Source organism: Abrus precatorius, unplaced genomic scaffold (genome assembly GCF_003935025.1).
Source record: "Abrus precatorius isolate BTA unplaced genomic scaffold, Abrus_2018 Scaffold8, whole genome shotgun sequence".
Lineage (NCBI taxonomy): Eukaryota > Viridiplantae > Streptophyta > Magnoliopsida > Fabales > Fabaceae > Abrus > Abrus precatorius.
In genome coordinates, this window is record NW_020874428.1 from 26,010,072 (window position 1) to 26,028,622 (window position 18,551).

At 31.8% G+C, this 18,551-nt stretch overlaps 4 protein-coding genes across 4 annotated transcripts; 3 read left to right on the forward strand and 1 right to left on the reverse strand.

The window, feature by feature from the left end:
• The first annotated feature begins 1,690 nt into the window (after nucleotides 1-1,690).
• LOC113874550 (aspartyl protease family protein 2-like) lies at nucleotides 1,691-7,805 on the forward strand. Its single transcript, XM_027512770.1, has 7 exons — nucleotides 1,691-3,347; nucleotides 3,417-3,427; nucleotides 5,886-5,978; nucleotides 6,428-6,460; nucleotides 6,545-6,660; nucleotides 6,792-6,855; nucleotides 7,458-7,805. The coding sequence occupies exons 1-7, from the start codon at nucleotides 1,691-1,693 to the stop codon at nucleotides 7,797-7,799; spliced, it is 2,316 nt and encodes a 771-aa protein (XP_027368571.1). The 3' UTR covers nucleotides 7,800-7,805.
• Nucleotides 7,806-10,122: 2,317 nt separating this feature from the next.
• On the forward strand, nucleotides 10,123-12,193 carry LOC113848297 (cytochrome b561 domain-containing protein At2g30890-like). The gene is made up of 4 exons (XM_027477753.1): nucleotides 10,123-10,260; nucleotides 10,432-10,575; nucleotides 11,332-11,480; nucleotides 11,706-12,193. Exons 1-4 carry the CDS (start codon nucleotides 10,123-10,125, stop codon nucleotides 12,004-12,006), a joined length of 732 nt encoding a protein of 243 aa, XP_027333554.1. The 3' UTR covers nucleotides 12,007-12,193.
• A 111-nt stretch (nucleotides 12,194-12,304) lies between these two features.
• On the reverse strand, nucleotides 12,305-14,424 carry LOC113847548. Its single transcript, XM_027476730.1, has 3 exons — nucleotides 14,200-14,424; nucleotides 13,474-13,542; nucleotides 12,305-12,661 (listed from the first exon to the last, which is right to left on the reverse strand). Exons 1-3 carry the CDS (start codon nucleotides 14,375-14,377, stop codon nucleotides 12,366-12,368), a joined length of 543 nt encoding a protein of 180 aa, XP_027332531.1. The 5' UTR covers nucleotides 14,378-14,424; the 3' UTR covers nucleotides 12,305-12,365.
• A 1,145-nt stretch (nucleotides 14,425-15,569) lies between these two features.
• On the forward strand, nucleotides 15,570-17,657 carry LOC113874914 (GDSL esterase/lipase At4g10955-like). Its single transcript, XM_027513197.1, has 2 exons — nucleotides 15,570-15,758; nucleotides 16,570-17,657. The coding sequence occupies exons 1-2, from the start codon at nucleotides 15,652-15,654 to the stop codon at nucleotides 17,588-17,590; spliced, it is 1,128 nt and encodes a 375-aa protein (XP_027368998.1). The 5' UTR covers nucleotides 15,570-15,651; the 3' UTR covers nucleotides 17,591-17,657.
• Nucleotides 17,658-18,551: the final 894 nt, after the last annotated feature.

The window sequence follows — 18,551 nt, forward strand, 5'->3', positions numbered from 1 at the left end:
TTATTTTTTATTTTTAATTTAAAATAAATTTGATAAAAAGAACAATAGAAAAAACAATGATTCTTCGTGCATATTGTAATAATTTTATAATAATTTTTCACCACAAAGCGTGTATGTATATATAATTTCAACAACTATATATGCTAATTTTTGCATGATCTCAATGTTCCACCACAATATTTGCCTAGTGCTTGACATTTTCTGGGTATTGCCGTATTAGTTTGAAAATCCCACACATACTGTTCAAGGAACCCATGTTGAATGTCACAATACCAAATATCACATATTCACATGTTCCTTTTCCCACATGCTCCCACCACTTTATGTTATATACAAACACCAATAGATAAAAATATTTTATTCTGCATGTTCTATACTTGTAGGATCATTACAAAATAAATAGTATATCTATAATGACTCAATCAACATAAAGGGTGAAGTACATTTGTCATAGATACAAACTAATATGTGACAAATTAAACCTCAAACCAAACCTGAGGGGCATTTTGAGTTTATGTATATAAGTAGCATATTCAATGAAATATCTTTTATCACAAATAGTTAAAATTAAAACACATAAATTATGTGAATTTTTAAAAGTTCAAATAATATTTATAAATAATTATATAACTTTCTAAATTTTTTTATAGTTAATTTTAATTAATCTCAATGATAAATTATTTGATAAATTTAACCATTAAATAATATAATTAGCTAATATTCCTAAGATACTAATTTAAATGAATGATATCATGCTCATGTGTGATGAATCACTTTGATATGCATAATCCTCTTCCACTTTCCCTCATTTAAAATATTTTACACAGCAATTGCTTTTCATTATTTAAGTCACAAAGGTGGATTTGTCTTTCTCTATCTTCCCTTTGATTAGAGACTGGCTCAAAAACTCTGACCAGAGACCACACACTTTTACCACTCTAAACTACACACCACATTTTGTCTTTTTGGTCCTAACAGACCAACTTAATGCTTTTCTTTGACTTTTTTTAACAGTTGCAGCCTAGCCAGGTAAGACTCGCATCATCACAAGCCAGCAATGAAGCAGGAAGCAGAGAGGAAAAACCCCTGTGAGAACAAGACCAGGTTATTTTATTTATTTTATATCTTACGTTTGAGGCTTGGAATTAAAAACAACTTTTTAAGTCTCTTCATTAAGACTTTATTATTATTATTTTTCTTTACAAAACTTTATTATTCTTATTATTCATTTAAAGAGGGTTAATAAAGAGAAATACTTCATTGTGAATCAAACCGCGTTTTTGGGCTCATCCTTTGACATAGGCTTCCAAGTCTATCTTTCATTCCTTGTTACTAATAAAGTCATACGACTTAAAGCTTTCTTTCTTCCTTCTCTCATCTTCAAAAACAATTTTCCTTCAACCAAACATAGATTTTGGCCTCAAAATTTTAAATTTTTTAATAGAATTTCCATTTACTTTGCCAATCTCCATATCCATTTTTTTCCCTTTGTTCTTGAGATTTTGCTTCTGATTGGCCTTGAGAGAGGAACTTCTGAACTCTTTCTTCCCCCCCTCTTGGCTAAGCTCAGAAATTTTGATAAAGAATTACTCTTTGAGTTTGTGTACCGGATTTTCTCCCTGAAAATTCTGTGGGGTGTTTTGGTTTAGGATTTTCATTGGGTCGAAGAAAAAAAGGCATCATCATTACTATGGTTTTGAAAGTTCCTCTCATTGTGGTTATCCTTGTGATATGTTCCTGTGCTGTGGAAGCCATATCTGGGAATCACAATCTCAACAAAAATGGATCTTCTCTGGCTGCAATAAAGTTTCCTAATCATCCAAGTTTCAATGCTGTCTCTTCTTCTGGGGACACTGATTGTAGTCTCTCAAATTCTGAGCAACTTGGGCATTCTGGACCTACCATGACATCAAATGAAGAGATTGATGATGATGATGATGGTGAAGGTGAAGAGGGTGAGGCTTTTCTAGCTGCAAACCCACACAAGCAATCGGTGAAACTCCATTTGAAACACAGGTCGGCGAGCAAAGATGCTGAACCTAAAAAATCTGTGATTGATTTCACAGTAAGGGATTTGACCAGAATTCAGACCCTTCACAGAAGGGTCATAGAAAAGAAGAATCAAAACACCGTTTCAAGGCTACAAGAGAAGAAATCTAAGCCGGTGATTGCTCCGGCAGCTTCGCCGGAGTATTTTGGAAGTGGGGTTTCCAGCCAGCTTGTGGCAACCTTGGAATCAGGGGTGAGTCTTGGCTCAGGTGAGTACTTCATGGATGTGTTTGTGGGAACCCCTCCTAAGCACTTTTCTCTGATACTTGATACTGGTAGTGACCTTAATTGGATTCAATGTGTTCCTTGTATGGCATGTTTTGAGCAAAGTGGGCCTTATTATGATCCTAAAGATTCTAGTTCTTTTAAGAATATAAGTTGTCATGATCCTCGGTGCCAATTGGTTTCATCCCCGGATCCACCTAAGCCTTGCAAGAATGCGAATCAAACTTGTCCCTACTTTTATTGGTATGGAGATAGTTCCAACACTACTGGTGATTTTGCATTGGAAACCTTCACTGTTAATCTTACAACACCTTCTGGGAAGTCAGAACTCAACCGTGTGGAGAATGTAATGTTTGGATGTGGTCATTGGAATAGAGGTCTCTTTCATGGAGCTGCTGGTTTGCTAGGATTGGGAAGAGGTCCATTGTCATTTGCTTCTCAATTGCAATCTCTTTATGGCCATTCCTTTTCCTATTGTCTTGTGGATAGAAATAGCAACGCAAGTGTGAGTAGCAAATTGATCTTTGGTGAGGACAAGGAGCTTCTTGGCCACCCTAACTTGAATTTCACTTCTTTTGTTGGTGGGAAAGAGAATCCAGTTGATACATTTTACTATGTTCAGATAAAATCTGTTATGGTTGATGATGAGGTGCTAAAGATTCCTGAGGATACTTGGCATTTGACAGCAGAAGGTGGTGGTGGTACAATAATTGATTCTGGTACCACTCTAACATATTTTGCTGACCCTGCTTATGAGATTATAAAGGAGGCTTTTGTGAAGAAAATTAGAGGCTATGATCTCGTTGAAGGCTTTCCTCCTCTAAAGCCATGTTATAATGTGTCTGGTATTGAAAAGATGGAGCTACCTGATTTTGGGATCTTATTTGCTGATGGAGCAGTGTGGAATTTTCCAGTGGAGAATTACTTTATCCAAATTGAGCCTGATGTTGTTTGTTTGGCTATTTTGGGGACCCCTAGATCTGCCCTTTCAATAATTGGAAACTATCAACAGCAGAATTTTCACTTACTGTATGATACGAAGAAATCTAGACTTGGGTATGCACCCATGAAATGTGCTGATATTTAATATTATTTTCTTGGGTTGAAAGCTCAAAACTGTATAGTCTCATAACTGTAAACAGCGAGTAAGGAGGTATAGATTTTTGGGTTTTCCCATAGAGAGAAAGTGATACACACACAAAATAAAGAAATAATAAAAAAATCAGGTTATGTTTTTATAGGTGATTATAGTAGAGTTCAAGAAATCAACAAACTGGGTCATGACATGACATGACAAACACAAACATTTGTTTTGTACACAATTTAACCGCTTCACTTTTGAGTATATTATCTTATTTAATTATAATAATATGTTCTTTCAACTGTATACGGCATTCTCTCTGCCCTCTATTGGATCATATGTTCTCACAGAAAAATTGCTCCGTATATATGCAATATCACAAGAAATCAAGGGAGCAATAACAGTTTCTGGTTTGTTGCTACATTTTTTACTGTTCTTTTTCCTTCGAAATGTGTCTTTTCTTTCCTTTTAAAATACTCCTATTTGGAATGAAAAAAAAAAGTGACACATGGTTATTTCCCAGATGTCGCATCCATGTATTATTCAATGGATATCATTTTATGTTAGGTACGCTACAAACTTTTTGACAAAAATAAAAATATCATTGACACCGATTAAATGAGCAGAGAAAAAAAAATGAATGAGATGATAAAATAAATAATGCAATAAAAGAAGAAAAAAAACGAAAAATAAGACCAAAAATTTAAATAAACTATAAGAAAATTTGGATAAAAAATAAAATATTTTAATAACAAAACAACTGTTTGCCGCCAAAGAAATAAAGAATAGGTCAACTGTACTGTTAGGTGCCCCCATATCACATTCATTTGCTATCCTTTTCCGATGGCATGGGTAATTTGACAGTAACCAATACTGAGAACCCACACAGGTAGAGTATTACTAATATTCTTCTTAATAAAATAATATTATTTTTTATATAATATTTAAAAATAGTATATATTAAAATATGATTTTTTAAAAATTTACAAAAATAGAGAATTCAAAAAGTTAGAAATAGAATAGTAAAAAGTCAAAACTCGTAGATGATTTTTTAAAATATAATAAAAAAAGTTTAAAAATAAAAAATCTTCATTAGCAATTTATAAAAAAAATAAGTATAAAATTGTCATTAACAGTTTTTTAGTGATTTTTAAAAAATTCTCATGTCAAATTATCATTTTTTTCATATAAAAAGTCACAAAATAACATATTTTTTATTTATTTTTTCTTTATTTCATTTTTATGTTCAAACAGAGTCAAAATATGAAGTTTGCCTACTTCTTAAATGCTCTAATACATTTATTTATTATTTTTCATTATCATTATTATGATGATTTTAATAACATATTTATTGGTGGTTATTGAACCTAAAATTGGTTCTCCACAGGAACCACAAGTGATTACCAGCAAAAATACTATATGGTGGAGTGACAATGCTATACGAGGAATTAAGAAGAATAATATTATTTTTAAAAAAAATATTTTTTCTAACTGATAATATAATAATTTTAATGGAACTTGTAAACTATAATTCAAGAATTCAAACTTTAGTTTTACTACTAAAACAAAAAAATAAATTCAAACACATATGATATTATAGAACTCACATAAAGTAAGTTTAAGAATCTATTTGGACTCCACCACTAAAGATGCTTTAAACAAACTATAAACTCTATGTTCAAGTTTTATATTTGGCCTTTTGTAAAAATAATTTTTTAAAATATTTCTTTCTAATCAATAATATAATAAATTTAAACAAATAATATAATAATTTTAATAGAACCCGCAAATGTAATTCAAGAACTCATTTTTTAATTTTACTACTAAAATAAAAAAAATTTCAAATACATATAATACTGTAAGACTTATATAAAATAAGTTTAAGAACCTACTCCACCACTAAATATGCTTTAAACAAACTATAAATCCTATATTTAAATTTTATATTTGGTTTTTTGTGAAAATAATCTTCCTATATATAATTGTAAATTCATTTTCCTTCTTTAAATTCCGAACTACAGATATCATAGTTGATTCAGATTTTTGGTCCATATTCAAACCTAGGACCGAGGTCTAAGGTTGATTTTTTTTTTTTTTTTTGAGCTCAAAGGGTCAACAATAAAAAAGTTTAACAATGACACTTATAAAGAGAACATTGGAATAATATACATCAGGTAAGCAGAGGAAGAACTAAGCATACATATTTAAATGAAAATAATAATAATAATTCTAAAATAACTTAAAACACAACCAAAATAAAACCAAATATAATGCCCAACAATCACAACACGATTTGCTGTGTGTATTGGTTTAAGTACACGTTGATTAGCTTAATTACTTTCATATTTCACATATTTATGTTAATCTTTTCTTAAGTGACATAACTTTCTCTTATTTTTAGTTATAAATAATTATATAAATACTTTTACCGCATGATTTAGAAAGTTAAGAAGTTTCAGTTTACAAAATATTGCATGCAACGTTGGCAAGTTTTATCTGAGTTATTAGGATATGTTTTATACAAACACAGGTGCCCATTCAAATTTCAAAGCGCGTTGATTGCGGCAACGAAGATGCCGTTGACTCTGGACTGCTGACCCGACCACCAATCTCGGGCTACCCGGTTGGATCCGACCCGAGTGATTAACTTGTGCGATTTAGCATTTAGGTTGAAGAATTCAAAAATTATTCTGATACAGTACTTCAATTTTCACACGATAAAATACGAACGAGCGTGTGAATTAATTGAAAATATTTATTTCAGTTTAATATATAGTTTTAAGTTTGAGTTTACTTAAAAAAAAGGTATCTGGTATCAAAGCTCATAAAAATATACAGCAGAATATTTTTGTAATTAATTTATTTTTTTAATGAAAAATATAGTTGTAGTTATATATATTTTTAATTTTAATTAAATATTTATTTATTGATTAGATGGACATAAGTATTTCTAAGCACAAACAGATTTATGAAAAAGTTGTTGGCGAATCTGGGCCTGAGGCTTGAATTGGGCCCAACCGAGGATGGGAGGGGTCAGTTAAGATTTTAAAGTGTAATTGACGGTGGCAATAGGAATCGGAATCGGTGGAAATGGTTGCGTTGAGGGTAATGTTAACGAGTTTTGTGTTTGATTTAGTTTGGAAAGTGAGTTTGAGGATATTAACGTTGTTGTGATTGTTGTTGAAGCAGTTTCACCAGTACCAGGTTGTGGGTAGGGCTCTTCCTACGGAAAACGATGAGCACCCAAAGATGTACCGCATGAAACTCTGGGCCACCAATGAGGTCCGTGCTAAATCCAAGTTCTGGTATGTCTCCACACTTTTATTCTTATGCCTACTTGTTCAATTAAAAAAAAATTGTAATGTTTTCTATTTTTGTAATCAATGACCATTCATCACTTTATTATTGTTATATCATGACAATGTTGACTTTTTAGGTACTTCTTGAGAAAGTTGAAGAAAGTGAAGAAAAGCAATGGGCTAGTGCTAGCCATCAATGAGGTCTGCACTTCTTAATTGTCCTAGTTTGTTCCTCTTCATCTCAGCCTCATCCATGTATTGCAATGAAGCTAGGTTCCTACTTTGAAAAATTATGGAATTTTTTGCAAAGAGGATTTTTGTTTTGTATGTTAATATTGAATTACTGGGTTTAACTTCTGCATTTGGATCATCCTGAGAGGGAAAGTAGGTTTATTAGGTGATGTAGAGATTGGAAGAAGTGAAGATATAAGGTATACAGTCATGCAGAGAAACTATTAGGCGTGGTTTTGACTAAGGAAAGTCATTCAATTACGCTTAAATGGACATGGAAATTTACCTGCTGTTAGTGCTCAGTAATAAACCATTTTCTTGAGTTTTACCAACAGTTAGTCAATTTATTGTGAATTATAGCTAACATGTTTATCCATATTACATTGTTCCACTTATTTAGACAGTAGGAAATGTTGATTAAGCTAAATGAGGTGATGAAAGACACTGGATCAATGTCTTATGTAAGCCCCTTTGGGAAAGTGATAAACAAATATTTGTATTCCAAGTTCCAATTGTAGTCTTATCAGACGACGTACATGGATGTTTAATTTTTTTTCTTGTACTGATTGAAGATTTTTGAGAAAAACCCAACCAAGATTAAGAACTATGGAATTTGGCTGCGTTATCAGAGTCGTACTGGCTACCACAATATGTACAAGGAATACCGAGATACTACTCTAAATGGTGCTGTTGAGCAAATGTACAACGAAATGGCTTCTCGTCACAGGGTGAGGCATCCATGCATTCAGATCATTAAGACTGCAACTGTTCCCGCTAAGCTGTGCAAAAGGGAGAGCACCAAGCAGTTTCACGACTCGAAAATCAAGTTCCCCTTGATGTTCAAGAAGGTTAGGCCCCCAACTAGGAAGCTGAAGACAACATACAAGGCATCCAAGCCCAACCTGTTTATGTGATTCAGTTCATCTCAGTCATAGTTTAGTACCGGATTTCATTACCTGCAGCAGCCATAGACATAGTTTGCATTCTTTCAAGCCCTGAATTTTTTGTTTTTGAAAGTTGGTGTTTTACTTCAACTTTTCGCGGAGTTCTTGATTTTAATCATTCTGATGTATTCGTTCAAGGTCGGTTTTAAATTTAGCGATTACTTTGGTTTCGGTTGAGGGTTTGTCATTCCTTATTTGATATGTTCAGTTCATTGGTACTAAGTATGATTTGGTGAGTTATTCTTTAATTAAAGATTCACCTCTGACTGACATTAATCTCTAATGTTAATCTTTATTTTACTGAATATTGGAGTGAAACTTTAATTTTAATTAGAGAATTAACATACAAAATATTAAAGTTTTATCTGCTAAGAATCTTGATTCCTTGCAAGGAAGATAAGCAAGGTAGTGTTGGCACTTGTGCGATAGTCTCATTCAGTATTTGATCGTTATTTTTATGGACTATGTTTCACCTTCGCACTGTTTGTAAAAAAAGTTTGGATCGGATGATAATGTGAATTATTATTATTATTATTTTTGCATCATCACATTTTAATTAATTTTTTTTAAAGCAGTATTGATTATTTATGTCAAATTGTATGACAAAGAAAAATTTATCTTAAAAGTAATAAAAATTGTAGACTGAAACAGAAGCCTATACCTTTTATAAATTTGTAACTTTTATTAATCGGTATAACTTTTACTACTCAAACCCTAAACAGAAATGAATCTTTTCCACTAATATATTTAGAGAACATGATTTCTGAAATCATTCATGGTAAGTTTTCAACACCGCATAATGAGTTACAAATAAAGAATATAAAATCAATTATGTTAATCTTTTCCGAAATTAAAGTTTGATTGAATTACAGTGTTTTTAATTTGTTACATGTTACTAGACGCTACAATGAAAAGAAGAGGTTTTCTCTACTCAAACGGCTATTTAAGAAGTTTGAAAATCTTGATAGTAATATTTAATAAACTAAAAATAAGCAACTGTGAGTCACATGGAAAACAGAGCAATGAACTATGTGCTGCCTCTCGCTCTAAGAACATTCACCAAATGAACAACATCACGTGTAGTTTCCAATTTATGATGAAGTTCGATATTTCATGAAGGAGGACCACCTGCTTCTGCAAGGCACTCTTGAATCTACTCATAAAAGAAAAGTTGCATAATATATGGTTCAGCATTGGCACTTGTTCATTCTCTACTTTTTCTATTCTCAGTGCAGGTGGGGATATCATTTTAAATCTCAATCATACATACCATAGGTTATGAGTTATTACTGCCTACTGAATTTTCCATACCCTATCATCATTTTTGTGACCTACCATTGTCACGCAGATACAAATATAAAATAAAAATATAGGGAAAATAATAGTGAAAAACTTCTTTTTGCAGGTATGGTAATAATTAGAAGGACACTATTAAGATTTGGCCAAGAAGTTTAAATAATGTGAAGAAGAGTAATCAGTGGTAACTTCAACTAGAAAAGGGTTAACGTGTAGTTTTTCTTGAGTTGGTCGTTTAAGATTATGGAAAAACATTAACCTTGAAATTGCATGAAAGGAATGTGATTTGACATGAACCAGATTGTAATGTCTAAATGATAAAGTTTTCTACAAAAAGGAGAAAAGCTTGGTAGAATGTGATTTTATTCACTCACTTTTGATTAAAAAAAAATTGTTTGGCCTTTAGTATTTGGTTGGTGAAGGAGTCTGTGCTGTTCAAGCTTGTTATAATAATGTATGTTCAGAATACACTTAACCCTCCTTCGAAATCTGACATGCTTTTTTCTTCTTTTTTTTTCTGGAAGTCCACATGTTGCACCATAAACTCAAAAAGCCTGTGAAGGTAACCCCACGACCACAAGTTTGAAATTTTCCATGACATATCCCCACACCCCACTTTCATAACCATCCATTTTCATGCTACAACCACTGTTATTAGCTTATTATATTCAAAGAGTCTTACATTAGGCGAAAATATATAATTTTGAAGGTTAAACCTCTATCTATTTTCGGCTTATTGATGAGTTTCTTTTGGTTCAAGTTGATCTCATTCTTTGCTGAATTGGGCTCTCAATTGTTTAGTTGTGCTATCTGAGAAGAAAGGTAAGAATTCTCTGAATCCTTAAACACAGTACAGAGTCATGTAAGTTACCTTGGTCAGCTTGAAGAGAGACTCGTAAAAATTTCAGAATATCCTACTTTTGCTGCCTTGAAGTCTTCTTCACTAGCATTGGAAATTGAGTTGGTCAACATCATATTTTCAGCAAAAGAAGGAAAAATGGGAGTTCAACAAAAGCTCATTGCTTTCCTCTTTCAAGCAAGTATTGTTTTTATCATGTTTCTCCTTGTTAGTGCATCCCAAGAGCACAGGAAAGCTAAAAGCAGTCATTCAAGCAAAAAAGGCAATAACATCAAGGTATTCCATTCCTGCAGTGTTTTCTTCTTAATTTTTATCAATCAAGTTCGCAACATCATTTTGTTCATTCTATCCCTTCTCTACATTGTTATTCTTGTGATCTTCTATTTCATAGATATTAAGTGTTGTTTGTGAAGCTACCTTTTTTTCGTGGTTGTTTTATGTATGAAGATGAATCCACGACTTCAGTTTGAAATCACATTACATGGGTTTCTCTTGTGGGGTTCAATGGCGTTCTTGATGCCTGTTGGTATACTAGTCATTAGACTTTCCAACAGAGAGGGGAATCGAAGAAGGCTCAGAATTATATTCTATGTTCATGCAATTCTGCAGGAAAGTGTGTCTGAACCTCTGTTACATCATAATTTTTAATCAAACATCACAATTTTTGGTATATTTTATTAGTTTCTATTCTCTTTACTTGACAACCAATATTTGTATAGGAAAAAGAATCATTATTTTAACGGTTTCGATTTAGTTTAAAAGTGTCACTTGCCCCATTGATTAACTTTAATGATTGTGAAATGAAGATACGAGTAGCAAGATTCCAATTTTACAGTTAATTTCCCTGTCCTAAAGCTTGTTAGTTACTAAATAAGGACAACTGAGGGCTATTTCCTATTTGTTTATTGTAAAGGACTATAATGAATGCTTTGAAGACAAGAAAGGACTTTAGGAAATAATCTTCTTTGTTATTTCCAAGCTCTCCTCCTTATCTAATTTTTTAATAGAGCATGTGACAAGAACTACGCAATTATGCTGTTGGCATTAACCAAGACTGGTAGAAGTCAAATATAGCTCCACTACTAAAAATATAACTAGTTCTTACGAAAATTTTCTTGCATTGATCCTTGCTTTTTTCCGTTGAGCTTTTAGGGATTTTAAGCATTCCAAAATACTATTTTTTATTAAAAAAGAATACATTTATTACATTGAATATAAATATAATAAATACTTTTTTAATAAAATTTTGTTACTATTAGCTACTTAAAATCAACCTTCAAAGTTTAAGTTAACATTTTCCCTTTTAATTTTATGCTTATGCAATTCTTTTGTCTTTCTGTTCAACAGAAGCTTGCAGTACTTGTTGCCACTGCAGGAGCAATCATGTCCATAAAAAATTTCAACAACTCCTTCAACAATAATCATCAAAGATTAGGGGTAGCATTATATGGTATTATCTGGCTGCAAGTCCTAGTCGGCATTTTTCGACCACAAAGGTGAACCAATGAATTGGCTTTTATTAAGAAATTGAGTAACTATGCTATTTATTGGCTTAGGCCATTTAGCCTTAGCTAAAATACCAAGCTTAGAAAATTCAATCACACTTTTCTAGTTTTTTAAATCTATTTAAAGGTTTTTCATGTTCTATGTTCATATTTTCTAGAACAATTTTCTGTTTGCAAAGCATGTGATTAGTGTGGAATTGTTTTCTTGTTCTTTAGAGGATCAAAAACAAGAAGTCTGTGGTTCTTTGCACACTGGATAATGGGAACTGCAGTGTCATTACTGGGTGTCCTGAATGTATATATTGGTTTACAAGCCTATCACGAAAAAACATCAAAAAGCATAAGAACTTGGAACATAATTTTCACTGTTCAGATATCCTTGATTGTGATCTTCTATCTTTTTCAAGAAAAATGGGTCTACATACAAAGCCAAGGAGTGATTTTGGCCAACGAAGTGTTGACTCCCACTTGTCCAGAAATTCATTCACAACACAAGGATGCAGACATGAAGGCCTAGTTTTGTCAAGAAAGATGAATCAATGCCTTGCCATTCTTGACCCTCACTTCTAAAAAGGATATAAGTATTAAAAGTACCTATGAGTGTGAATTTCTTTCCATGAGATAAAATGTTTCTTAGTTTCTTTTTTCAGAGAAGGCAGAGTCATTGGAAAGATTGTAATTTCCTCCATGAGAAATTTTTTGTTGTGTTCTCCTAACTATCAAATCTAATTTATTTTAAACCTTAAGTTGTGGACATCGTTTGTCAGTGTTCATAAACATTTCAAAATAAAAAGAACTTATAACCAAAAGGGAGAACAAGAAGCCATGAAATTCTATTAAGTATTGTTATATATATATATATCATATTTCAAATTTTCAAGGAAAAAGCTGTACATAGCCGGTTAATATAGCTATTCCTAGTATTATAACAGGTGGAAGAATCACAAATGCTCCTATGGTTGCAAAGAATACTGAATCATTCCTTTGAGACACTTCTTCTAGGTAAGCTTGTCTCTTGATATTTCTCTTTTGTGAAATGGTCAAGAACTTTGCACTCACTTTCTTCAAGTTTTTACCTAATGGTATGCTGAAATCATCATCCCTTTCTCCAACTAACTGTGCAAGCTGCTCTCGGATTGTGAGTTTGCCAGAGCTTCCATCACTTTCATAACCTATAAACAAGAAATGTTCCCATCTTTGTTATCCTTTTGCCAAAAACTAAAGAAATAAGATGAAGAACCAAATATAAGAAAGTGGCTATAATAAGAGATGGCTATAAAATTTCTATTCCTTTCACATAAATAATTTGAGACACCATGCATATAAAGACTGATTCATTAACACAGAGATAAAAGGCATTGGAGAATTTCAAAAGTTGTACAGTGAATGATTGGGAGAAATAAGCATATTATGATACCAAAAATATAGATTTTACTCTCCTAAACTGAGTACATACAAGAAGAAAGTAAAAGAGTATTCACCATTAATTTAAATTAGAGACAAATACATTCTCACAATCTCACTTTACATCTTTTCGAACATTCATGCTAACAATTTTCCTACCATTCTACTACTATTGTTAAACACATTACCTTGGTCTATGATTAACATTGTTATGTGATTGCAACGTTATTGTTTCTGTTCTAAATTATATACTACATGGTAATAACGGGCAAGGATTAGTTAACATCAAAGTCAAGCCGCTTTTATAGCTTGCTTCATATTTTAATGATGTGGCAGCAACATAATCACTTTGCAGTTTGCACCTTATGATTTCAAAGGTACTAATTTTGCTTTCAACTTTTCCCTTTAAGATTTTTTTATCAATAATATCAGAATACGTTCTCCAGCCATGTGTTTATCTTCAGCATTTTCCATTTAAACTAACAAATTAACAACAAACCAGAGAAGGGTATTTAACAAGGACAATTAAATTTTCACCGCAACACATATCATTGAATTTAAGAGATGTTAACTTACATACCAGTAGGTGAGCTTGTAGACGTAAGTTGTTCCAAAAGATCCAGCTGTGCACGAGAAGAAGATAAAGATCCTAACAATACAATTCCTCAAAAGCCAAGTCAGGGATGAACAAGAAGCTCATATTGTAACATATAGAAGTATTTCATAGAAATTTACACTGGTATGATAAAAAAAGAATTAAAACAAACTTTGAACATGGTGAAGAAATGAAGTTATCTTCGATATACTCAAACTCCTTTATTTTTCTTCCTACTATATATTACTTTTGTTCTCTCACTGAAATTATACACATAACTTTCCTGCAAATATTTCGAATTTAATAAAAGTACTGATTCATTTTTGTCCTTCTAGTTAGAGATGAGCCTAGTGCATGCAACAACAGAAGCAAGAATTATTAAAATACAACTGATATAACTTTATATAAACTTTTCGACAGATGTTTGTATAATAAAAAAAAGTTCATTAATTTTTTCATATTTTAACTTATGCATGCATATTAACTTCTTAAATATGTTTTAATATTTCATCTAATTTCTCTAAAAAGTCACGAGCACAGATGATTATAATTTATGGTTTTTTTCCAACAAATATTTGTTATAAAAAATATATTTAACTTTCAACAACTAATACAGCAATTGATGCTTATCCCACTAAGCCCATATTTGAATTCAATTAAGAGAGAGAGAGAGAGAGAGAGAGAGAGAGTGGATAGGAATTGTGGGCATACCAGTAGAAGCATCATCTTGTGTAACTCCAGTGTCAGTGCCTTGTGATTGAGCACATGTTTTGTTTAAAGAAGAAGGATGGTAGAATTTGATGAGGTTGTTATGTTTGAGGGTGAGAAAAGAAGGTGATGGGTGAAGAGAAGCAGTGGTGAGATTGATGGCCATGGATTTATGCTTCATGAGAGCTCAATAGCAGTAGTGAGTTTTGGAGCCATTGATTTTGGTTTAAGCTTTGGATTTTCATTTCGCTATTTTATATGATATAATTTAATTGGCCAAAGGCGGTAGCTTCCTGCCACAAATATTATTTATGGACATATTTGGAGGATTCTAGTGCTATGTACTATGTAGGACCCACCTTTACCGTCTGTCATAAAACCATGGTTTTCCTCAAAACATTTTAGGGGAATTCTAATTTTTTTATTATGAATTAAAAATTATGCAAGTTTTTTTTTAATTTAATATATATTTTAATATTTTTATCGTTTTTAATAAATTTTATATAATAAAAAAATATGTTAGTAAAAATATATTAAATAGTGGGTTGATAGCTTCCTTCTAAATTTGAAGAGTTTTTATATTAATTGAATTACCGTTTATATGTCAGGAATCGATTTTCAAAACAAAATGTGGTATGAATATTTCATGGAGCACTTTCAAACACAGTGCATAATTTGTTACTTAAAAAATTGATTTTTCTTAATTCCAAGCGGCAAACGGAGCCACAATTAATCGTAGAAAGTTATTTAAAAAAACATGTAAAAGGGGGAAAAAAACAAAAGGATTTATTTTATATTTGATCCACGGTATAGAGAAAACATTTTATACTCATTTATTTTTTAGGAATATTTTAACATGCTAGCCATCTGGGTATATTATAAGAAAATTAAATTTATAATTTGTTAACATATATTTAGAAATAAAATTATATATGTTAATGATTTTGAATGCTAATTCAGCAAAAAAATCATGCATGCTAATGCACACTCATTTAGTTTATATGAAAAATATGTTAGCATATTACACTTTTAAACATTTTAAACAAATTAAAACTTATAAGTTACTTAGTTAAATAACTGAGTCCATGTTAGCAAATATATATATATATATATATAGTGCGTGTATGAATACGATGCTAAGGTTGCTTTCAAAAGGAATCAGTTCCAACTGCAATGAAATGCATTGAAATAAAGAAACAGAAGCATCGTATTCGTTCAATTAGTTCCAATCATAAATATTATATATATTTTTTGAAGGCTATAAATATTGTATTGAAATGAAACAAAGGTACGCGTTAAATGCATTGAAATGAAAGGTGGGCGTTAAGCAACACACGCCACCCCACACGCTCTCTTTTTTCTGCACTGTCACCAATCACCATGCAATGCATGTGCAAACAATCATATTAAGAAACCAACAAGACAAGGCAAAGGCTTGTGTTGTTTACAACGTTGATGTCAAACCAGGTTGTTCCTCGTGAAGCTCACCCTTATGCCTTTCATGTCTCTGGCCCTCGCAACTTCACTCTCCTTAATTGGAGAGACCTTATCATTTCCAGTTGGTAAGTACCCATTTCAATTCTCAGTTCAATTTTGGATTTCATCACCCTTTGTCTTAATGCCTTAATTTAAATCTGAAAGTGTTTTAAGTTTTCTACTCTTCATTGGTTGTGTGAACCTGCCTGATTATTTCTTGCGTGAAGTATTTGTTTGCTGATTGATTTTGAAGGTCTTAACACAATGGGTTGGACCACAGGAGTGTAAAGTCGCAAACTTTACCGAATCTGTTTGGAAAGTTCGTGTAATTTACGGTTTCTGATTGAAGCAACCATCATGAAATGGAAAATGAGAGCAAAATTTATGAACTGGGTTTCATCTATGTAATACGTTAGAGATGGATTGTTTGGATTCAGAGATCTAAATGATAGAATTAACAGGTTTTCTAAATGATATGTATCCTGTTTTAGTTGCCTTCTATGTAAGTCATCATTTTAGTTTCCTTATGGTTCTCCACAATGAGCAGTCAATCAGGGATTGCCTTTTTTAATTTCCAAGTTATAATTTTGGTAATTCTTGATTCAGTGTATCTATCTGTTGTAATCTTCATCATGATCCCAATTTCTTAGAATTTTGGGAAATTAATTAGTATCATCATTATCATTAACATTATTTTCTATTGGTATTCGGCTAGGATAAAGATTTAACAAGATGGATCTTTTATTGTATGAGACTTTGAATTTTGTTGTTGCCACTAGCAAGACCTCTTAATTAATCCTTCATGAGTCCAATATGATGGAAGGCATCCACAGTTTTAGTTTCATTCACATTCTTCCATAACATACGTGCATGCTGATAATTATGTTGTTAATGCAGGAAGGATGCAAATTACAAGCGCACTGTCATTGCCTGCTTTATACAAGCAGTTTACTTGCTTGAACTTGACAGACAGGAGAAGAGAACACAAGAAAATGCTCGTGCTCCAAATTGGTGGATTCCCTTCAAGTACAAGCTTAAACAAACATTGATTGATGTAAGAGATGGATCCATTTTTGGTGCAATTCTTGAATGGGATCGATCTGCAGCATTAGCTAACTTAATACCAATAAGACCAAGTGGTGCTCCTAGAGCTGTTTTAGCACTAAGAGGAACGTTACTCAAAAGCCTTACAATGAGAAGAGACATTGAAGATGACCTCCGTTTTGTTGCTTGGGAAAGCTTGAAGGGTTCTGTGAGGTTTAAGGTAGCTTTGGAAGTACTAAAATTGATTTGTGATAAATATGGAAGCAGTAATGTATGTCTTGCAGGGCATTCCTTAGGGGCTGGTTTTGCTCTTCAAGTGGGAAAGGAACTAGCAAAAGAAAGGATTTTTGTGGAGGCACATTTATTTAATCCACCTTCTGTTTCACTAGCCATGAGTCTCAAAGTTATTGGAGAAAAGGTTGAGTTTGTCTGGAACAGACTTAGATCTATGCTTCCTTCAAGTAGTGAAGCTCAAGTCATCAATGATGGAGGCAAGACTGCAGGTGTAGGATTGAAGAGTTGGATATCTGGCTCTGGTTTGAAGGGTGCTAGTTTTGGAGTGACACAATGGGTTCCTAATTTGTATGTTAACAATGGTGACTATATATGTTGCTCTTATAATGATGGTGATGGCACAAGAGAGATGGTTGTTGAGAAAGAGAATAAGGGTCCTATAAATGGACAAATTGCAGCAAAATTGTTTGTTGTATCCAAGGAAAAACAGAAATTTCTTGAGGCTCATGGCTTGGAACAATGGTGGTCTAGTGATGCAGAACTTCAGCAGGTTATACATAATAGCAAACTCATAAGCAGACAGCTTAGATCTTTATACACTGCTACTCCTTCACAAGCAACACAAGGAAAGCCTCGGTAACAATGGATGGATTTACTCTCACATTGCAAAATCTCTCGCTTTCAAACTTAATAAAGCCAAACCTGTTTTTCCCTGTATTATTTCAAAGGTTTTTCTAATATGTGCACAACAAAAACATTAATGAATAATAAATTTTTATTAAAAAAAAACAAACTCTCTCAGTGTGTTTGTGTGAGAAAATCGTTATTTCTACCCCTATACAATTTTTTAATTCTTTATACAAATTGTACCATTTTGAGTTTAAAAATTGAACTTATCTACAGCAGTAAAGCTTCATATTAATTCTTAAGATTGTTAGTATTAAGTAATTTAGTCTTTGAAATTTTAAAATAAGTTTGTTAATCATATGCTTTTTCAAACATGAAACATTTTACTATAACTAATAGTTTGTGTTATAATGTTGTTGTTAATGTTTATTATTAAATGACATTTAGAATGTCAGAATAACATCGTTTTACACAATTTTTTAAACTAATCTAACTTACGTATGTTATCATTCTTACATTCTTTTTCTTTTACCGCGGCTGCTTTTATTCAAAACTTTCTTCTTCCCAACTACTAGTGCTTAAAGGAAAAAAAAAAAAAAACATGCAAATTTGTTTCCCTTTAAATCTTTATTGGAATTTAGTCATAATTCATGTTTTTTACAAGTTTTTAGTTTAGAAAAATAAAAATAGAGAGAATGAGTTAGTGTCAATTTTTTTTTATTTAGTATTAACTAAAAGAATAGTATAAAAATTGATGTAATGGAAATAATGTGCAATTTTTTTTTTCACTTTGCATTTCAACGTATCAAACACTCTATTTCATTAAATAAAAAAAATATTAATGATATACTCTTCAACATACTTTTTATAGTTAATTAATTTTTAGAAAGTAAAATACTTTTTAAAATAAAAAATTTATAAGATAAGCAATTTGTCCTTTTAAATGGTTAATTAATTATAAAAAAATATGTTAA